Raw genomic sequence first — 19,642 nt, 5'->3', positions numbered from 1 at the left:
AAACATTTGTAAATTTCAATAATTTGCACGTAAACCTGAATTCAAACTTCGTAAACGACAGATTTGATAGTGAAATGTGTGTATGTTAAAGAATTCCAATCACTCGTAGACAGGGCTCACATGCACCCTGCTCATTCACAATTAGTATAATCTCCGCCTCTGCAGTACAGCTTGCAGATTACGTATCTAGGAATGCTGGAATCCTCTGGACCTTTTGTTCTTCTCGCCACTCCTCCACTGTGTTTGGACAGCTGTGCAAAAAAGGCAGTGATGAGCTCTGCATTTTACCCAAAGTTAAAGTCCCCGAGAACCGGAAGTTGCCATCGCTTTTACTTCCGTATTCTGACACATTTCAGAGTGAAAAAGAATTTCAAAGGAGAAAATTAGTGGGCGTGGCTTGCGTTTTTCACACCGAAATTTATTGTATGCTTAAAAACAGCTGTTGCATTTGAAATGGAAGGAGTGAATGTATTATTTACGTCATTTGAGATGATTCAAGGCGGAAGTGCATTTTCAGATTTTAACTGAAGATTATGAGGTTGCATGAATTTTAAAATGACCCACATTGATAAGCTATTTACTTTAAATACTGCAATATTTATGAAAATTAAGAATTGTCATTTTTGTATTTCACTGGGACTTTAAAGAGTAGAAAATGAAAAAAGACAGGGCAAAAAAACTTGGGAAATATCATTGAGACAGCAAAACGCAGTGTCATCAGTTTGTCTAAAAGAAGACAGAACGTTTGAATATTTTACGCACCATTTACATGTGGTTGGGAGCAGGTGTGCATTTCTTTCGTACCAACTGACATTTTGAAAATACAAACCTTTTCATGAATCCGAAAATTGACGTCAAAACGAACGACTCACATAAAAAATACTTCTGCTTGTGTTTCCTGAATGACGCAATTAATTTTGTGTGTTTGTGTAGTGACGAAGACACTGATGTGGGAGCTCTGGTGAAGTCGTGGCTGAAGAGAGAAAATGAAGAGAACAGAATGAATCTGGAGAATTGGCTGAATGATTATTTCCACAGAGCTTTGGACTGGGTTCTCAAACAGGTACCAGGTCAGGTGCCTGACAAACACTTACGCAACATAGTCAAGGTGTGATAGATCTCTCTCTCTCTTTCTCTGTAGAGTGCATTCGTGGTGGACACCAGTCTTGTTGGCACGGTAATGAACGGTTTGTCCCACCTGAGAGGGGTGACAGAGAGAGGACAGTTCATCGTGGGACTCATCCGTGGTTTAGGGGGAAATCTCAGCCTCAGATGCAAGCAGGAGTTTGCCAAGGAGGTCAGGGCCGCATGGGTTTATGGGAAATGTAATTTCACGCCTGCTCGGCTTTACCTCCCGTCATTTCATTTAAGAGCCAATCCTTCAGATGAATGCTTATGAGCAGTCATAATTTAAACTTTGAGCTTTGAAGGAACAGCAGCATCATAGCAGGCAGTGAAACCTTTTAAAGGGGTACTCCACAAAAAGTGTCAAACCTATACAAACTTTTTACAAATTTTGTTCTGATGTACACAGAGAAAGATATTTGGAAGAAGGTTAGTAATTTTTAGTTCTGGAACATCATCCACAATCATAGTAGGAACATTTTCATTACAATTGTTTTGTTCTGTTGAACACAAAATGAGATATTTTGAAGAATTTAGGAAAATTTGGCACTTTTGACTACCAATTTATTTTTCCTACTTTAGGAGTCAATAATTTTTTTGGAACTAAAAATTACTAACCTTCTTCCAAATATCTTTCTCTGTGTTCATCAGAACAAATTTGTGAAAAGTTTTTATTGGTTTGACACTTTTTGTGGAGTACCCCTTTAAAACGTTTCACTGCCTGCTACGATGCTGCTGTTCATTCAAAGCTCAAAGTTAAAATTTATACAGGTATGAAATGACATGAGGGTGAGCAAATGTAAATTTTTAGGTGAACTATCCCTTTAAGTATTTCAATTTCCCTTTATAAGCTGTTAAATCGTTTCAAAAATGTCGTGTGCACACACTTATTGTCATATTTCATGTGAGTTTAGGTACTGAATTGGGCTAGAGAAACTCCTCCAGACCCTCGGAAGCCTCTAGACACTTACTACGACCCTGCGTCTGGTCGTCTGTGTGTGTATGAGCTGAAGCGAGGGGAAGGGGTGTGTATGGAGGATCTCAAAAACCCCCAGAATCTTCCCGTCATACACACACCTGACATGCAGCGGGGCCTCGACCTCTTCACACCGTGGCTCTCGTCCAATCACAGGCAGCCGTTCCTGCTGGTGGGACCTGAGGGATGCGGAAAAGGGTATAAACACAAACGCTTACTTTCAGTGCAACACAAACATATTGAATTTGTGGTCTTACATGTGTGTGTATGTATGTGCGTGTTTGTCAGAATGCTCCTACGCTGTGCGTTCTCTCAGCTGCGCTCCACACAGGTAGCGGTGGTCCACTGCAGCGCTCAGACGTCATCCCGTCACGTTCTGCAGAAACTCTCCCACACATGTCTTATCATCAGCTCCAACGCGGGCCGGGTGTACCGCCCCAAAGACTGTGAGAGACTGGTGCTGTACCTTAAAGACATCAACCTGCCCAAACCAGACAAGTGGGGCACCAGTAACCTCATCGCCTTCCTACAGCAGGTCTCAAACACACCTTTCAGTTATTTAGATTCAAACTACTGTTCTTCTGAATGTGGTTAAACATCTTCGCAACAGTTTTTAAACCATGTTTTCTGTCTAAGGTCTTGACGTATCAGGGGTTCTATGATGAGCACCTGGAGTGGGTGGGGTTGGAGAATATTCAGATTGTGGCCTCCATGTCAGCAGGTAGCGCTGTGGGCCGACACCCCCTGACTTCACGCTTCACCTCCATTGTTCGCATCTGCACCGTTGAGTAAGTAACACAAACGCATCATAGATGTGTTAACGTAAATGCCAGATTCTAAGGTTTTATTTGCAAATCAGACACAAGCAGAGACGTTTTCATCTCAACAACGTAAACAAACGTTTCTGCTCATGCGCACTTTTGTGACCCCAACTGAACCTTCGGTAAACATTCACAAACACTCTGGCAGGTCTACGAGTGCTAATAAACTGAACTATCCCTTTAATACAACTATGGTACAGTTAAATAACAATACAGATTAATATTAACTTAAAATAAATATAAATAGATGTATTAGCAAAACATAAACCAAAAGTCAACTGGGGGTCAGGCGCACATCTGATGAAACGGTCTATACAAACACTAAGTTTTGTCTTCCTGTAGTTATCCAGATAAAGAACAACTGCAGACTATATACAGTGCGTACCTGAGACCCGTGCTGCAAAGCACCCTGGGTAACGATCCAACCTGGAGCTCTGCAGGGAAGATCCATCAGCTCTCCAGCTCATTGGTGCAGGTCTACGAGCAGGTCTGATCTTATTTTAAAGAGGAATTTTACGGGCACTTTGAAGCTGTATTCCGATTCACAAACTAAAAGTATATATTATATTTTTTCAATTTTGAACGCGGCAATCGTAATCACCGTGCAACCGTGATTTTACATGTTTGTTGTGATTTCAGGTGAAGGCTAAATTCTCAGTGGATGATCACAGTCATTATCTGTTCACCCCGTGTTTGCTGACACAGTGGGTCCTGAATCTGCTTCGATACGACCTGAGCACAGGTGAGATCAGCAAAACATCCTGTCGACACGCTTTAATATTAGATTAATCAATTTTGTACAGCGTCTTGGATTGACATATTCACAGAGCTTGGCTCAATACATTTTGGGATTGTCATACCTTAAAAAATAGAGCTCTTATAAAGTCGAGGTAGTTTATTTAATGACTTAAACATTTTTTTTTAATGATAACATGCCAAACTTTGTAAGATTATAAAATGTGTGTGCGTGTGTTTATGCAGGTAAATCTGCAGTAGATGCCGTCTTAGAGGCGGTGGCCTACGAAGCTCGACGTCTTTTCAGGGACCGTTTGGTGACATCGAAGGACCTGAATGTGTTTGATAACATTCTGTCATCTGTCATCAGGGGTGACTGGGGCTCTGATGCCCTTGACAACATCACAGGTAACACACACACACACACACTTTGTGTTCCTTTCACTCCTGCATCTTTAAAGCAACCTCGTAATCTGAAATTGAATTGTTTGTTAGTGACATGAATGTTTGTTGTGATATTTTACAGATACCTACTTTGTCACGTGGGCCACTTCTTATGAGGGGCGGGCTCCTGGTCAGCTCCTCCCATCTCATGGCAAACTGCTGGGACGTCTCAATGCCAATGACTTCAGTGAGATCATACACAAGGTCAGACACGGAAGTAACAATATGAATTATAGTTTCACAATTATTATGTTGTGAAATAATTGAATTTAAAATGTCATCGGTGTGATGTGTTCTGTCTGTATAGGGAATAGTTCTGTATGGCCGTGAGAACCGGGAGTTGGACATTCTGCTGTTTCCTGAGGTATTGGACTACATGTCTCGTCTTGACCATGTTCTGAGCTCTCCGGGCGGTTCGGTGCTGTTGGCGGGTCGTAGCGGTGTTGGGCGCCGCACAGCCACGTCTGTAGTCAGCCACATGCACGGAGCCACTCTCTTTACTCCCAAAATCTCTCGCTCGTACTCGCTGAAACACTTCAAATCTGATCTGAAAAGTGTAAGAATCTGTCTGACTACGCAAAATTAGATAATAATACATTTATTTTATATAGCGCCATTAAAAGTAGCTTCTCAGAGCGCTTCTCTTTAAACGAGGTTATTGATAAAACTCTCTCTCTCTGTGTGTAGGTGATGCAGTTGGCTGGTGTAGACGGACAGCAGGTTGTTTTGTTGTTAGAAGATCATCAGTTTGTTCATCTCTCTTTTCTGGAGATGGTCAACAGTCTGTTGTCCTCAGGTGAACGATAAAAAGTTTTCTCAAATCAAGACGAATTCAACTGTCCTACAGTTAGGGTTCTATATCAAAGTCCTGTTGAGGATCCCAGATGTCATTTGCTCATTACAACCAGTAGTTATTTGCAGCAATTAATTGTATTTTTTATGTGTGTATGTCTGTTCTAGGTGAAGTTCCAGGTTTGTACTCCACCGAAGAACTGGAACCTCTGCTGTCATCTCTGAAAGATCAAGCCTCACAGGACGGCTTTACTGCTCCAGTTCTCAACTATTTCTCCAACCGTGAGTACACACACAGCAATAATGCACGCATACATGTGTTCGTGTGATTTCAGTTTGTGATTTCTGTGCGTCTGAGATTTGTATATTTCTTTCAATTGTTCATTTTGTATGTCTTTTTTGTGTGTGATTTCTTTGTGTGCATTTCTAATTGTTTGTGTGCTTTTGTGAGTGTGCGACTTCTGTGTGTGTAATTTGTGTGTGTGCGTAGGCGTCCTTCAGAACCTCCACGTGGTGTTGATCATGGACTGCACTAATGAACACTTCACCATTAACTGTGAGAGTAATCCCGCCCTCTACAGGAAGTGCTCAGTCCAGTGGATGGAGGGCTGGTCAGACAGCAGCATGAAGAAGGTAAAGATTGTTTATTAAAGACAGAAATGTCAAACAGGAAGTACCTCTCTCTTCACGTGACTCTGCTTTAGATCCCAGAGATGATGCTGTCGAGAATGGGAGAAGATGACAAGAAGGGAGAACGACAGAAGGAGAAATCTGGTATGAAATAGACTACAGAATACATTCGATTTTATGTGTAATAGCTTTTTCTCGAAGGTCTTTGATTGGCTGATTTGTTGTCCTTTTAGCATCTGTGCATGCAGACCTCTATCGTTCCTTCTTGATGATCCACGAGTCGTGTCGGGAATTCGGAGCGACGCCCAGTCAATACCTAAGTTTTCTTCAGGTGTACCGGTCCATCTATTGCTCGAAACGCAAAGAGCTGACCCAAAAACAACAGCACTTACAGGTTAACATCCTCACTACGCTCATTTCTGTCAGGTTCGCTGTCAAAAATGATTGACAATTAGCATACAGTTTAGATTGGTGGTATGGTTCTGTTCTGAGCAAAACTCCCTGCCCATCCATGAAGCCAGCATGAATAAGAGCAGGGAGAACAGCGATAACCAACCTTGGGGTACACAAAACAGATGTCATTAGTTCTCAAAGACATTTAAGTGTAAAGCATAATTCAAATGTAGTTGAGACTTATGAAACGGAATAACAGAAGTTGAGTCCCGATTGTAAATGTGAAGTGGAGCTGGGGATGGGAAGGGTCATTTGCTCCAGAGCGACAAGCTGCTGTTAGCTGGATGGATTTTAAAACAAAATCTGTGATTGCGTCATACTTCTATAGGTAGAGGAGAATCAGCTGATGCAAACTTGACTTTCGCAACCTGCCAGAACTAACATTATACACTTGATTTATGAGCTCACTGTGCAATTAAATGGATCATTTTTGCACTTGACATCTGATTGGATTGATCTTAAAGCTGTACAACATGTTGACATTAAAGGGGTAATATGGCACGGCTAAAACTAATATTATCAGTTGTTTTAGATGATATGCAATGTGTATACACAATTTAAGGTTAAAAAACGCTGTATTTTGCACATACCGTGCATGTTTGTATCTCCTCTTTGCCCCGACTCTCTGAAACGCGCAGATTTTTTACAAAACTCATCCCTCTGAAAAGGGAGGTTTGCCATGATTGGCCTGTTAACCAGTGCGTAGTGATTGGTCAAATACTGCAAGCATGTCACGGAAATGTAACGCCTCTTACGATATTTGGAACATCAGGTTCCTCTTCAAATGTGCTGATAGGTACACCACCTTATTTGCGTATAGATTTGGGCGGTTTTAGTCACTAGGTGTTTCAGGCAGGTCAGGGTGAGCATTTGCTTTTAGATAGAATGAGACATGCAATTTAATGTGTCTAATACATGCATGGGCAACTTATAACACACCAAAGACACAGAAAAATGCGCCATTTTGACCCCTTTAAAGGACTTAAAATAAAAAATCTAATCACAAAATTATTAATTGTGTATACTAAACACTGCAAATAATGAGATTCTCACTAAGTGTCTTTTTTTTTTTTTTTTTAATACAAATATGTAAACATTATCAAAATAAATCAAAATACAATACCTTGACAAGAAAAGCAACTTAGGTACTTGAGAAATGTCAAACTAAATTCAAGTTTATTTTTCTCACCCCATGGACAGATTTTCTTGGTTGTTTTACCATAAACTTAAATAATTCTTACATTCGTTTTCATAAAACACAACAAAATATCTTAGGTCACTTTTCTTGACAAGTAATTGCATATTGGTTTAAGAAGTCTTCAATATTTTCACTTAAAACAAGACAAAAATGAATGTCATTTTTTGCAATGAAACATGTTTTTGGAAAATGAATCTGCCGCGTATCAGAACACGCATCATTTGCTCTTCGTTTATCACATGACCACAGGCAGGTGTGGCCAAGCTGAATGAAGCGAAGGCATTGGTGGATGAGTTGAAGAGACGGGCAGCTGAACAGAGCAGCTTACTGAAGACCAAACAGGCCGAGGCTGATGCAGCCCTTCAGGAAATCACCTTCTCCATGCAGGTTTGTGTTTGTGCGCGTGTTCATCTGCGATGTGTGTAACCGCACGCTGAGCCTGTTTTGTGTGTTTGTTTCAGAATGCCAGTGACCAGAAGACAGAGATGGAGAAGATCAAAGAGAGAATGGCAAAGGAGGTCTCTAAGATCGAAGAGCGGAAGAAGAACATTGACGAGGAGCTCCGAGAGGTCCAGGTGAGCACATCTTTCCTCATCAAATGACCACACCTGTCCAGATCACATGACTGCATGAGTCATGTGATCTGGACCGCATACTCACAAAGCCTAATGAATTGTTTTCTTTGTGTGTGGACGTCATCTATGTGCTATTGTTTGTTGTGTGTGGGCCTCTTAGCCTCTGGTCGAAGAGGCAAAACAAGCGGTGGGCAACATCAAATCGGAGTCCCTGTCTGAGATCCGTTCCCTGCGCATGCCACCCGACGTCATCCGAGACATCCTGGAGGGAGTGCTGAGACTCATGGGAATATTTGACACCTCCTGGGTCAGCATGAAGAGGTGGGAGAGAAAAAGAATGAGATTGAGGGTGTTTGGGCCGCTCTCTCATTACTCACAGTTTATATTACGTTTTAACGGCGTAACAGAATGAATTCTGTCTATATTTACGGTGTTTATCTCTTTCAGGCAAATGAAACTGCCTTAGCGCTTAATACACCTCCACATACTTCATGCTAAATTAATCTAATGTCTTTCCGCCTAATTGAGGATTTTCATTTAGCACATTTTCATTGCAAATAAGCGCTCAGAATCCGTTAGGTCATTTGCTTTCAGTTAAAACCATTAAATGAGTTGAATAATTGAAGAGCTAATGGAGTGTTTATAAACGGCAGTTTTTTAGCCAAGCGAGGAGTGCGGGAAGATATCGTCACGTTTGACGCCCGCAACATCACTCACGACATCAGGCAGAGTGTCGAGGAGCTGCTGCATCGAAACCGAGCGTCCTTTGACCCCAAGGTCAGACACACACATACACACACCTGATTAAAGGGATACTTCAGTCAAAAATGAAAATTCTGTCATGATTTGTTCCCCTTCGAGTTGTTCACAGAGAAACATATTTGGAAGAATGCTCGTAACCAGACAGATTTTGCCCCCATTGACTCCCATAGCGGGAAAAATTTGTCATTTTTTTGTTCTGTTGACCACAAACGAAGACAATTTGAAGAATGTAGGATAGCAAACAGTTCTGGGGCACTTTTGACTACCATTGTATTTTGTCCTACTATGGGAGTCAATGGGGAGCAAAATCTGTCTGGTTATAAGCATTCTTCCAAATATCTTTCTCTGTGTTTATCAGAACAAAGAAATTCATACAGATTTGGAACAACCCGAAAGTGAGTAAACGATAACAGAATTTTAATTTGTGGGTGAAGTATCCCTTTAAACTCAGCCATCGAGTCACCAAGATGTGATGAGGAAATTATTTTTGATTCATTTACATGACAACACAATTGGAGTTTTCTCAAGCTAGCTAAAAAAGTCACATGAATTAATAATAAAAAACAATGTCGTCACTAAGCTAACTGTGTATCTTTGTGTTGTAGAATGCCAAGCGTGCGAGTGCAGCCGCCGCTCCTCTGGCCGCATGGGTAAAAGCTAATGTACAGTATTCACACGTACTGGAGAAGATTGAACCGTTGGAGTCTGAGCATGCAGGACTCATGGAGTCAGTACACTCATACACACAACACAGCATCATTACAGATGTGGATCATTAAAGAGGGAAGTAACTTCTCACTGTATTATTCTAGAAACCTGCGTAAGACAGAGAAGCGTAAGAACAGACTGGAGAAGGAGCTGAACTCTGTGGGAGAGAAAGTTCTGGAGCTGAAGGAGAAGTATGCATTCTAAATTGTCTTCTTCACAAATGTGATTCTGCTATAGATTTTGGTCATGATGAGGTGTAATGTTGTGTGTTTGTTTGTGTGTTCAGATTCCAGTGTCGTACCACTGAAGCGGCTCAGCTGGAATCAGAAGTGAGCAGAGCTCAGGAGACCATCAGTGCCGCTGAGAAACTCCTACAGCAGTTGGATGGAGAACACACACGCTGGAATGCACAGGTGTGTATGTCTGTATAGATGCTTGAGTGTGTTTGATGCACTTTGTGTATATCTATTATTTTTTGTTTAATGCAATGATGTGTGTGTTTGTTTGTGTATGTGTTAATTGTGTTATCAGATGTGTGTTTATTGTATATGTAGTGAGTTAAAGTGATAGTTCACCAAAAAAAATGAAAATACCATCATCATTTACTCACCCTCTTGTCATTTCAGACTTTTTTCTTCCACTGAACACAAAAGAAGATATTTTGAAGAATGTTGGTAACCGAACAGCACTGGACCCCATCCACTTCTATTGTTTGGAGTGGACACATATCCAATGCAAGTGAATGGGTGCCAGTAAAACATCATTCTTCAAAATATCTTCTTTAGTTTTCAGCAGAAGAAAGAAAGTCATGCCGGTTCGAAATGACAAAAGGTTGAGTAAATGATGACAGAGTATTTTTTGGCGAACTACCCTTTTAATGTGTGTGTGTGTGTGTGTTTGTTTGTGTATAGGTGGATGAAATCAGTGAGGCAATGGACACTCTTCCTAAGAGAGCTCAACTCTCCGCCGCTTTCATCACGTACCTGCCGGCAGCTCCTGAAGATCAGCGACGCATCAGTCTGGACAACTGGATCAACACTTCAGGACTACAGAGTAACACACACACACACACACACACACACCAGACAGAATTATAACATTGAATGTGTAAAATATTTGTTCATGGTGTACAGAACTCACACATACTGCTTTTAAAGCCTTTAGATTAGAAATGTTTTCTGATTGGCTGAGGCTTAAACAGCCATGTCCTCTAATTGGCAGAGTTTGATCTGCGTCACTTCCTGTGTTCTGAGAGTGAGCAGTTGATCTGGAAGAGTGAAGGACTGCCCTCTGATGACCTGTCTATGGAGAATGCTCTGGTCATCCTGCAGGTAACACACACACTCCGTTCATCTTTGTTTCCCATGAAGCTCAGAGTTAACTCACTCACTCACTCACTCACTCACTCACTCACACGCTCATTCATTCATTTGTCTGCCCCTCTCATGCTGTCATCAGCTTATTGAGCTAAGATCCCAGGTAAGATCATACACACACCTCACAAGCTAGTTGTCTTTTTCTAGATTCCTATAACTTATAGCATACTACTGCACTGTTTAACATAGTGACATGTCAATGAATTGACACATGACCAATCAGGGCTCACAAAAATAAGTTATTGTCATTTTAAAGGGGATGAGAAAGTTCAACGTACAAATCGTTTTTGAGATCAATCCTGAAAACATTTTTAACCTTTGATTTGGCTCTCTAGTTTGTTTGTGTCTCTAAAATGATATAGTGTTGTGCGAGCTTTTGCCCTGATTCACCTCTGCAGATACATTTTTCTACTTTCTGAACTAAATCCCCATGGGTGAAATTAAGTCCTATCCTATATTGTTTCTATTAAAAGAAAGTTATCTTGTCTTCTCCAGAGTGTTTCCTGTCCGTTTTTGATCGATCCGTCTTCTCGTGCGACAGAATGGTTGAGAACTCACCTGAAAGAGCATCGGCTGGAGATTATAAACCAACAGGTGAGAACACACTCATATTAGGCTGTGTCCTAACCGAGGTCTTTGGCATTATAAGTCTAGTTTTATGGTAAAAATCACAGCTGATATTATTTCTGGTTCGCTCATTACATAGAAGGTCAATTGGAATTGGCATTGCATTGTGGGATTCACTATATCACACTGTGATATAGTTTATTCTATACTGCTGTTATTGTTCGTCCAGGTATTCCATGCATAGTTGCACGTATATTTTACAAAAATACTATTAACTCTGTGTCTATACCAGGCGCGACACAACAAAAGACATTAGAAACGCATTAGAACGTACTATAATTTTTTGTGAACACTGGATGCGGCGCGATGTAACAAACCATGTGTTGTGTCGCAAAGCAACGGTCGCATCTGGTCTAGACAGGCTCTGTGTCCGAAATCGCCTACTTCATACTATATAGTGAGCAAAAATGAGTATGAGTCAGGAGTAGTATTATCCGAAACCTCAGTATGCACAAAACAGTAGGTGAGAAATTCCCGGATGGTCTACTGCTTCTGCCGAGATTTGTGATTGTGCATCGGATGGACACTTCTCTATCCCATGATGCAACAGGAGCTGAGCAACAGTCAAATTTCAAAATGTAATCAAATAAAAATAACGGAAAACTTCAAGCGAGGATGTAACGGTATGGAACTATGCTTTGTGATACAGTACGTCTCACACTCACGTTTATGTGTTGTGTTTTTAGGATGCTAACTTCATGACGGTGTTGGAGTTAGCTGTGCGCTTTGGGAAAACCCTGATCATTCAGGAGATGGATGGTGTGGAACCTGTTCTGTACCCGCTGCTGCGACGAGACCTGATCGCACAGGGTGAGCGCTGAGTGTGTGTGCGGCTGCTGGTGTGCACCTGTGCTGGTGTGTGTTCTGTGATGTGTGCTCTACACTTTGTTCATACCAGATGCAACACAATCTCATTACTGAAATGCATTAAATAATAATTTGGTATTCAGGCTGTTTAGTATTTATACATTATTGCTGCATTTGTTGTATCACCTTGTCTTGGAAAAACAATACGTATAATCACAATATGTATAAGCTTTATTTTCTACTGTATATGGGAAATTTAAGTGTTATGTTGTGTTGAGTAGATACACTGATGGTCATAGTACTCTTGCTAGAATTGATGCTAAAAACATCACGTTACCAGTTACTGTTGGTGCTTCCCTGTATCACACACGTATATACACACACATTCCACTCCATACGCTGATGTGTGTGTGTGTCTGTTGAAGCACAGATATGCTGAAGAGTATTGGTTGCCAAAGGGAGGAAGATAAACGTTGTTGTATGAAGAGAAGGACATTAAAGTGTGTGTGTGTGTTTGTGTCTGGAGAAACAACTGCATTGCAGACACACACACAGAATATTGTTGCATCTTGCCTCCTACCTCACAATCTGGCAACCCCCAAACCCTCCTACAAGCAGCATTCAAGACAGCATTCATTATGATGCTCATTTTAAAAACTAGCTATGCAGAATGATGAAGCAGTATGGCAATATATAATGCCTTGATGATTTTTTGTTTGTTTGTGTGTCAGGGCCAAGATATGTAGTGCAGATCGGAGACAAAGTCATTGACTATAATGAGGATTTCCGGCTCTTTCTGTCGACCCGCAATCCCAGTCCGTTCATTCCACCGGACGCAGCATCTGTGATCACAAAGGTCAACTTTACCACCACAAGGGCAGGCCTGCGAGGACAGGTGACCACATGTGGCTTTTTATAGGCCCATACCGATATCAAAAACAGATAATGACCAATGTAATGCCGGCATATACTGTATATAGTAATACGCATATTATGGTGTGTGTGTTTAGCTGCTAGCATTGACCATTCAGCAAGAGAAACCTGAGCTGGAGAGTCAAAAAACCAAACTCTTACAACAGGAGGAGGAGAAGAAGATCCAACTTGCACAACTGGAGGAGTCACTGTTAGAGGTACTGAAGGATCAATCCCAGCATACTCTATGTCTCCTGTCTCTGAGCAGTCCCAGCATGGACTCTCTTTGAGCAATGCAAGCATGCCATCTGTAATGCTGCATCAAATTCCCAGAATTCTTTGCTCTGACATAGGACCTCTAGAGAGAGGAATGCACACTGTGTTTGTTTAATAACTGTGTGTGTGTAGACTCTGGCCACAGCTCAAGGGAATATTCTGGAGAACAAGGAGTTGATTGAGTCACTGAACCAGACGAAAGCCAGCAGTGCCCTGATCCACCAATCACTGACTGAGTCACACCGATTACAGACATCACTTGACCAGGTGACAATGAGAACGAGTGTGTGATTATACAGTTGACATGAGAGGTGAAGAGACACCAGATGGCACCAGTGTAACATCTGGCTCTCTCTCTCTGTCTCTAGGAGAGAGATGCTTTCCTGCCATTGGCTGAGACGGCCAGTAAGATGTATTTTGTGATCGTGGATCTGTCCAAGATTAATAACATGTACAGATTCAGTTTGGCATCGTTCCTGCGTCTCTTTCACAGAGCGCTGCAGAACAAACAGGTGACACATCACGCTCACAGTTTATCATGGTCACGAGAATCCGGAGGAGGGATTTGATTTGATTTGTGTGTTTTAGGAAAGTGAAAGTACAGATGAAAGAATCCGCACTCTGGAGATGAGTCTTAAGAACATGGTGTATGAATACATCTGCCGCTCTCTCTTTAAGGTAACACGCATGCCAAAACTTACATCGCTAGTTGTGCCCAACATATGTGCCCAAACAGATGACTCCGCCCACTTTAAACCCACAGCACCAATCAGAGCTAGTGCCTTTAAAGCGACTTGAAAGTAAGTTTTGTTTGTTTCCAGGTGGATCAGCTGATGTTTGCGCTGCACTTTGTGAAGGGAATGAATCCAGAACTGTTTCAGGAAAATGTGAGCACACACAAATGTGCACCAACACAACCTTTCACTCGTGTTAATAAACTCTGTCTGATAGTCAATGATGAATGAACCGTGGCGTTTCTATATTCGGTGCTACTCATCGGGCTGCTTGGACAAATGTTGTGTTATTTGTCACGGCAGTGCAGCACAATAGAAGAGACAAAAATGTTGTTGTGAATTGTGTTCCACGCAGGAATGGGATGTTTTCACGGGGCTCATCGTTGGAGACATGGTTCGGAAGACGGTATGAAACTATGTGCTGTTTGTTTTTTTCTCTGAATAATTTCCATCTCCTACTGTCTTACGAACTCTGTGTTTCTTCAGGACTCCCAGATGTCTTTGCAAGGACAGTTTCCATCATGGATTGATCAGGAGAGGCTGACGGGTGCCGCGCTGCTCAAAGTAAGTCACAAATCAAAGATTTCATGTCAGACATTGCAAACTTTGAGAAATCGACTGGCTAGTAGATACATACAATCAGATTTGTCTTCAGTATGTTGACTTATAAAGATTCCTTCTCTTTTAGACCACCTGTCCTGTGTTATATCAGTCTCTGAATCTGAACGACACAGACCTCTGGCTCGCTTTCTCACGCAGTTCCTGCTGCGAACAGGAAATGCCTCCTTCTGTTGCCAAGAAGATCTCTCTCTTTCAGCAGGTGAGCTGTCAATCATAAGCAAGCACCAATCAGAGTTCATCAGCCTTTCAAATTCAAGCCAAAGAGATATAGTCCATCAAAAAAAAAACATCAACTTGTTCAAGCTTCAGATTATTCCACATAAATAAATGAAGAGTTAAATCACGTTTTTTATTGTGCACTCCAATTAATATCAATCAAACTGCAGTTGTATTGATTTGATTTAAACCATAATAACTCAAACAATTCTACTAACTAACACAATAAAAACATGATAACATAATAAAAAATATGATTATAGATTTTTTTTTAGTTATTTTGCTTTTGGAACCAAACTCTTTTTGTCGAAAATGACCTGAGATGGCAGCATCTCACATCTTTCTCTTTGTCTCTCTCTCTTTCAGGTGTTGGTGGTTCAGGCTTTGAGACCGGATAGATTACAGAGTGCTATGGCAGCGTTTGCATCTCATGCTTTGGGTAAGTACAGAGAGATAGAGAGCTCTCATGACCACACACATACACACGCTTTTTTTAACTCTATGTCATTTAAGACATTCCATAGACTTCTATTGTTTTTATACACAGCTAGTTCTAAATAAGGGCCGTCAACGTTAACGCGTTAACGCATGCGTTTATGCGTTCAGATTAACGTGTTTAAATATATATGGCAACATGCGTTTTCATCCTTTGTCTAGCGTAGACAAATCACACTCTTATTCAATTAAAGGCATTTAAGCCATTTAGGAGGCTTTGAAATCGTTGTTTTGATGCGTTCAGTGTAGATAGACAGCTTCTAGCTGTCTGGTGTATACAGTCACGGGCTTAAGGCTTCGTCAGTGAATCTCTGTCAGACAGCACACCAGTATTATGTTTAATCGTGCTTGAAAAAAACAAAAACATTGTTTTTGCGTACAGCGGCAGCTCTTAATGGGGCGGCATTCTTAAACCTGTTGCTGTGACTCCTGTCACTAATGTTGATCAAAGAACAAAAGATAAGAGAACATCAATTTGTTTTGTATTTTTAATTCTGTATTTAATTTAGTATTTAGCATTAAAGACTGTAAAGTGTTCGAAAATTAATGTTAATTAAAGAAAAAATGATCAATTTAATGGAGACATCAGTTGCAGTACTAATATCAGAATGTTGGCTTTCATTCATTAAAAGATGTCATGAAAGAAATCAGTTGTTTCCACATTCATTTTGAGATTGAATGTGAAATTATTAGAATGTAAAAGTAGATTTAAAAGCATTAATGTTATGTGCGATTAATCGAGATTAATCACAGAAATCAGTGATTAATCAGATACATTTGTTTAATCGATTGACAGCACTATTATAAATACTCTTACCTAACACATAATATGTTAAATCGGGAAGGCTTGAGATCGTGTTGAGCTTCACTTCTGACTTGAATGAAGGTTTAAGCTGCACTCAGACCGCGAGCGACTGTTACAGTATGTGTAGTACAAACCCAGCAATAACTGAGGACAGATGTATGACGTGAGCTCCGCTGCTTTACTCCTATTGGTGTCGCCCCCAAAAGTCGCTTATCATTTGAAAAAAAGTTAAGCTAATCTCTAAAAGACACGCCCACTTCCTATCACCTACTGTCACTGTCGCTCGTGTTGCCACAAGTCGCTGGCTCTCCATTGAAATGAAGGAGATTGCCTCGCTTTGTAGCTGGCAGTCTGAACAAGGCTTTAGATACATACTGTACATCTGACTCCAGTTCAATACACAACTATCGATTCATCTTTAGTCATCAGTTTATTATTTCTTCAGATCAGCCATGTGAGAAACCCCGCGCACACACACACACTCAATTAGCAGTGATGGATGTTCTCTAGGGCTGGTGGTAATGAGACTCAATTAAAACCTGCATAAACACAACATTTATCTCTTTTACCTTCACACACACACAACAGTTGCTAATAAACTTGACCATCAACACACAAACACAGATTTTCTTTCATTCTCTCTCTCCTCATCCTTGTGTCTTTTTGATATTCTTTTGTACAGTTTTGTGTTTATTGGTATGTTCAGTGATTGCTGTCAATCACAGTATAATGGACTCATTATCATGGTATAACGGAGGCATAATCTGAATAGAAAGCAGCAGTGATCACCAGTGACAGTCACATGATGAACCGGTGATGATGTTGCGACAGATGCTGTAGACTCCAGTAGGATTCTGTTATAATGTTGAAGGGTTAAAGATGGTCATGTAAATTTTCCGTTTCTAGCCACGATCATTTACTGAGCTGTCAATTGTCATTCTTTTGTATTTTAACATGCACTTAAAGTGCAGAGCAGAAGAAGTGGTCGACCGATAATAAGTTTTTATAACATGTATACATATTCCAGTTATTTGCATGTTTATGTGCCTGATAACCCATATGCAGAACTGATATTTATTTACTCTTATCCTGTTTTAATTGATAAATAAGCAGCAACACTAATGCTAGCAATAGACAAAATAAAAGAAGAAAGTCTAATGAAAGTAAATGGCAGGGGAGTCGTATCAATTTTGCAGAAATGTATCATTTATTTTACATAAGAGTTTTAGAATGTATAATTGCTTTTTCATAGTCTAAAAAGACTGAAGAAAAGTTTGCATTGTCAGAAGAGGAATAAAAAAACTGCGTATACATCATTGTATTTCTCAACTAGTATGTTATTTCTGAATAATTAATAATATTGTGTCGACCTAGATTAGGAAGCGCCGCTGGCACAATGGGGCCATGAGGTAAAAGTTTCTTGAACACAACATTAAGTAAATCAGACGTTCATATAAAGGCAACACAAATCAGCAAATCATCTGTCTGCCTGTGTCGTTATTAATCAGGTGTAATTTAGGAACCAGGAGACAACTGCAGTATTAACAGCTATTGAGTTGAACAGATTGCATCTTTTAATGGAAAAAGCATAGAAAATATTGGTCTGTCTAAACATATGTCAAGTAAACATGTGTAATATATCTATTTATTGGGACTAAAGGGGTCAAATGACAGGGGTTAAAGAAATATTATCGTTTGTTTTAGATTTAATGTAACGTGTATACAATATTAAATATATATATCAAAACCGCTGTATTTCCCACATACCGTGCCTGTTTGTATCTGCTCTTTGCCCCACCTCTCTGAAACGCGCTGATTTTTACAAAGCTCATCGCTCTGAAAAGCGAGGTGTGCTATGATTGGCCAGTTAACCAGTGCGTAGTGATTGGTAGAATACTGCAAGAATGTGTGGGAAATGTGACGCCTCTTACCATATTTTGAACATAATTTTCCCAAGCAATTGCACTGACAGGCGCTAAAATGTCATCAGTACTTCCTTTCATCAATTCGAGCCCGAACCTGATACGGAAAATGAAGTTGATCAAGCCGCTACATCAACTTTTCCAGCTCGAATTGAGCAGGATTTAAAGGATTTGTAAGGTTTTATTAAAAAAAGATTTTGTTAAATAGTTAAAAACTGTAGCTAACTGTTTTACCTTTTATATACAACTTTATAAACACTATAAACAAACAATATTACATCATACAGAGTTTGAGTGAGATAGAAACAAGCTTGCATTACAGCAGGGTATGGTAACATAATAAATAACGTGAGCGCTTTGGCTCTTCTTGATCAACCAGTGTAACACGTCTCGTTGCGGCTCAACAAAGACATTAAACCCAAAATAAATACTAAATAAAAAAACATTATAATCACAACATTTGTTGCCTCTAGTTGGATCATTATTACTGAGTATTAGGACTTATGTTATCTTTTTTCATGTGCGCGCGTGTCTGCATTTGCAGATCACAAACACATGACAAACTCAACTCGCATTAGTCCGTAACTCCATAACTCTAATAAAGTCTTTTATAATGAAAATATACCTACAAGCTGTGAATCTGAAGCACCAGCGAAGTTTTAATGGTTGGAATAGCCCCACTTTTTAACCAAAGCTTTCACTTATAGCCGGTCTTAATCTCTTTCCCACGTTCGTGAAGCAATCGTTGGTGAAATGCGCTGCACAAACTTGAACATTAGGATTGAACTTTTCAGGAACAGTGTTGTAAATAAAATGTAACCATTAGTATTTAGTTGTTTCATATTTTGGCACGACAAACAAAGAGGCTTTCTTTTTGCAGTGTAACACACAGTGTCTCCGCGACATGGCTGTGGTGGTGACGATACAATAGGAATTAGAAGTATGCCCACCTCATTTGCTTTTAAATTTGTGAGGTCTTAAGTCAAGTCATGTTACGAAGTGAAGTACACTCGCAGGCTTTTGGTTACACGAGGGGTTTCAGCCAGGTCTGGGTTCGCATTCACTTTTAGATAGAATGCATATTTTGTTCCGACACTTTAAGTTTAACCATTTTGCGATTTAACAAATATAAATAATCTTATACATGCATGGGCAACTTATAACACACCAAAGACACAGAAAAGCACATATTCACACCATATGACCCCTTTAACAAAGCCCTGTGATCACAAACGTGAGCAAATTTGAACATATTTGTATGCATAAACTGCATATTGGGCATTTATGTAATACATCTCATTTGTGCGGAAATGGCTGTACTGTTAAATAAAGTGTATTAATTACAGCAAAGCAAGTAAGTTGCTTTTGTGTGGTTGTTGTCTCATCTCCCCTCAGACACTTTGCTGCAATGGCGGTCCTGCACGCAGTTCTCAAAATGGCCACAAGTTGGCGGCCTTTATCGGTGAATCCGATAAAAGTCCGTTTACAGAAAGTCATGGCACTCAGCGGCCATGTTTGCCACGCCTCTGGGCAGTTAAAGGCAGAGAAGGCAATGTGCACACAGAAGTTCGTTATTATAGTATATAATTCAATATTGTAAGTTTTCTCACCAGTGAATGTAACATGATTTCA

General features: G+C 40.3%; 1 protein-coding gene across 4 annotated transcripts in view; it reads left to right on the top strand.

Moving 5' to 3' along the window:
* LOC130428547 (cytoplasmic dynein 2 heavy chain 1) overlaps positions 1-19,642 on the top strand; it is a 62,727-nt gene that overhangs the window by 23,165 nt on the left and 19,920 nt on the right. For all 4 annotated transcript variants that reach the window (XR_008907484.1, XM_056756670.1, XM_056756669.1 and 1 more), the window contains 36 exons: positions 934-1,063; positions 1,142-1,297; positions 2,040-2,299; positions 2,390-2,636; positions 2,738-2,889; positions 3,265-3,409; positions 3,562-3,664; positions 3,904-4,065; positions 4,184-4,305; positions 4,409-4,657; positions 4,789-4,897; positions 5,062-5,175; positions 5,384-5,526; positions 5,598-5,667; positions 5,757-5,917; positions 7,424-7,561; positions 7,636-7,749; positions 7,910-8,070; positions 8,403-8,526; positions 9,117-9,238; positions 9,324-9,410; positions 9,506-9,632; positions 10,131-10,272; positions 10,441-10,550; positions 11,091-11,189; positions 11,909-12,032; positions 12,761-12,924; positions 13,040-13,159; positions 13,350-13,484; positions 13,586-13,729; positions 13,806-13,895; positions 14,039-14,104; positions 14,307-14,357; positions 14,438-14,515; positions 14,640-14,771; positions 15,155-15,227. Coding sequence is in view for 3 of the 4 variants with exons in the window: in XM_056756670.1 (XP_056612648.1) it covers positions 934-1,063; positions 1,142-1,297; positions 2,040-2,299; positions 2,390-2,636; positions 2,738-2,889; positions 3,265-3,409; positions 3,562-3,664; positions 3,904-4,065; positions 4,184-4,305; positions 4,409-4,657; positions 4,789-4,897; positions 5,062-5,175; positions 5,384-5,526; positions 5,598-5,667; positions 5,757-5,917; positions 7,424-7,561; positions 7,636-7,749; positions 7,910-8,070; positions 8,403-8,526; positions 9,117-9,238; positions 9,324-9,410; positions 9,506-9,632; positions 10,131-10,272; positions 10,441-10,550; positions 11,091-11,189; positions 11,909-12,032; positions 12,761-12,924; positions 13,040-13,159; positions 13,350-13,484; positions 13,586-13,729; positions 13,806-13,895; positions 14,039-14,104; positions 14,307-14,357; positions 14,438-14,515; positions 14,640-14,771; positions 15,155-15,227 (4,724 nt within the window). In the remaining variant the exon portion in view is untranslated. The remainder of the gene's footprint in view (positions 1-933; positions 1,064-1,141; positions 1,298-2,039; positions 2,300-2,389; positions 2,637-2,737; positions 2,890-3,264; positions 3,410-3,561; positions 3,665-3,903; positions 4,066-4,183; positions 4,306-4,408; positions 4,658-4,788; positions 4,898-5,061; positions 5,176-5,383; positions 5,527-5,597; positions 5,668-5,756; positions 5,918-7,423; positions 7,562-7,635; positions 7,750-7,909; positions 8,071-8,402; positions 8,527-9,116; positions 9,239-9,323; positions 9,411-9,505; positions 9,633-10,130; positions 10,273-10,440; positions 10,551-11,090; positions 11,190-11,908; positions 12,033-12,760; positions 12,925-13,039; positions 13,160-13,349; positions 13,485-13,585; positions 13,730-13,805; positions 13,896-14,038; positions 14,105-14,306; positions 14,358-14,437; positions 14,516-14,639; positions 14,772-15,154; positions 15,228-19,642) is intronic.

Source organism: Triplophysa dalaica, chromosome 9 (assembly GCF_015846415.1).
Source record: "Triplophysa dalaica isolate WHDGS20190420 chromosome 9, ASM1584641v1, whole genome shotgun sequence".
In the NCBI taxonomy this organism is placed as follows: domain Eukaryota; kingdom Metazoa; phylum Chordata; class Actinopteri; order Cypriniformes; family Nemacheilidae; genus Triplophysa; species Triplophysa dalaica.
This window is presented reverse-complemented; position numbering and strand designations above follow the sequence as displayed.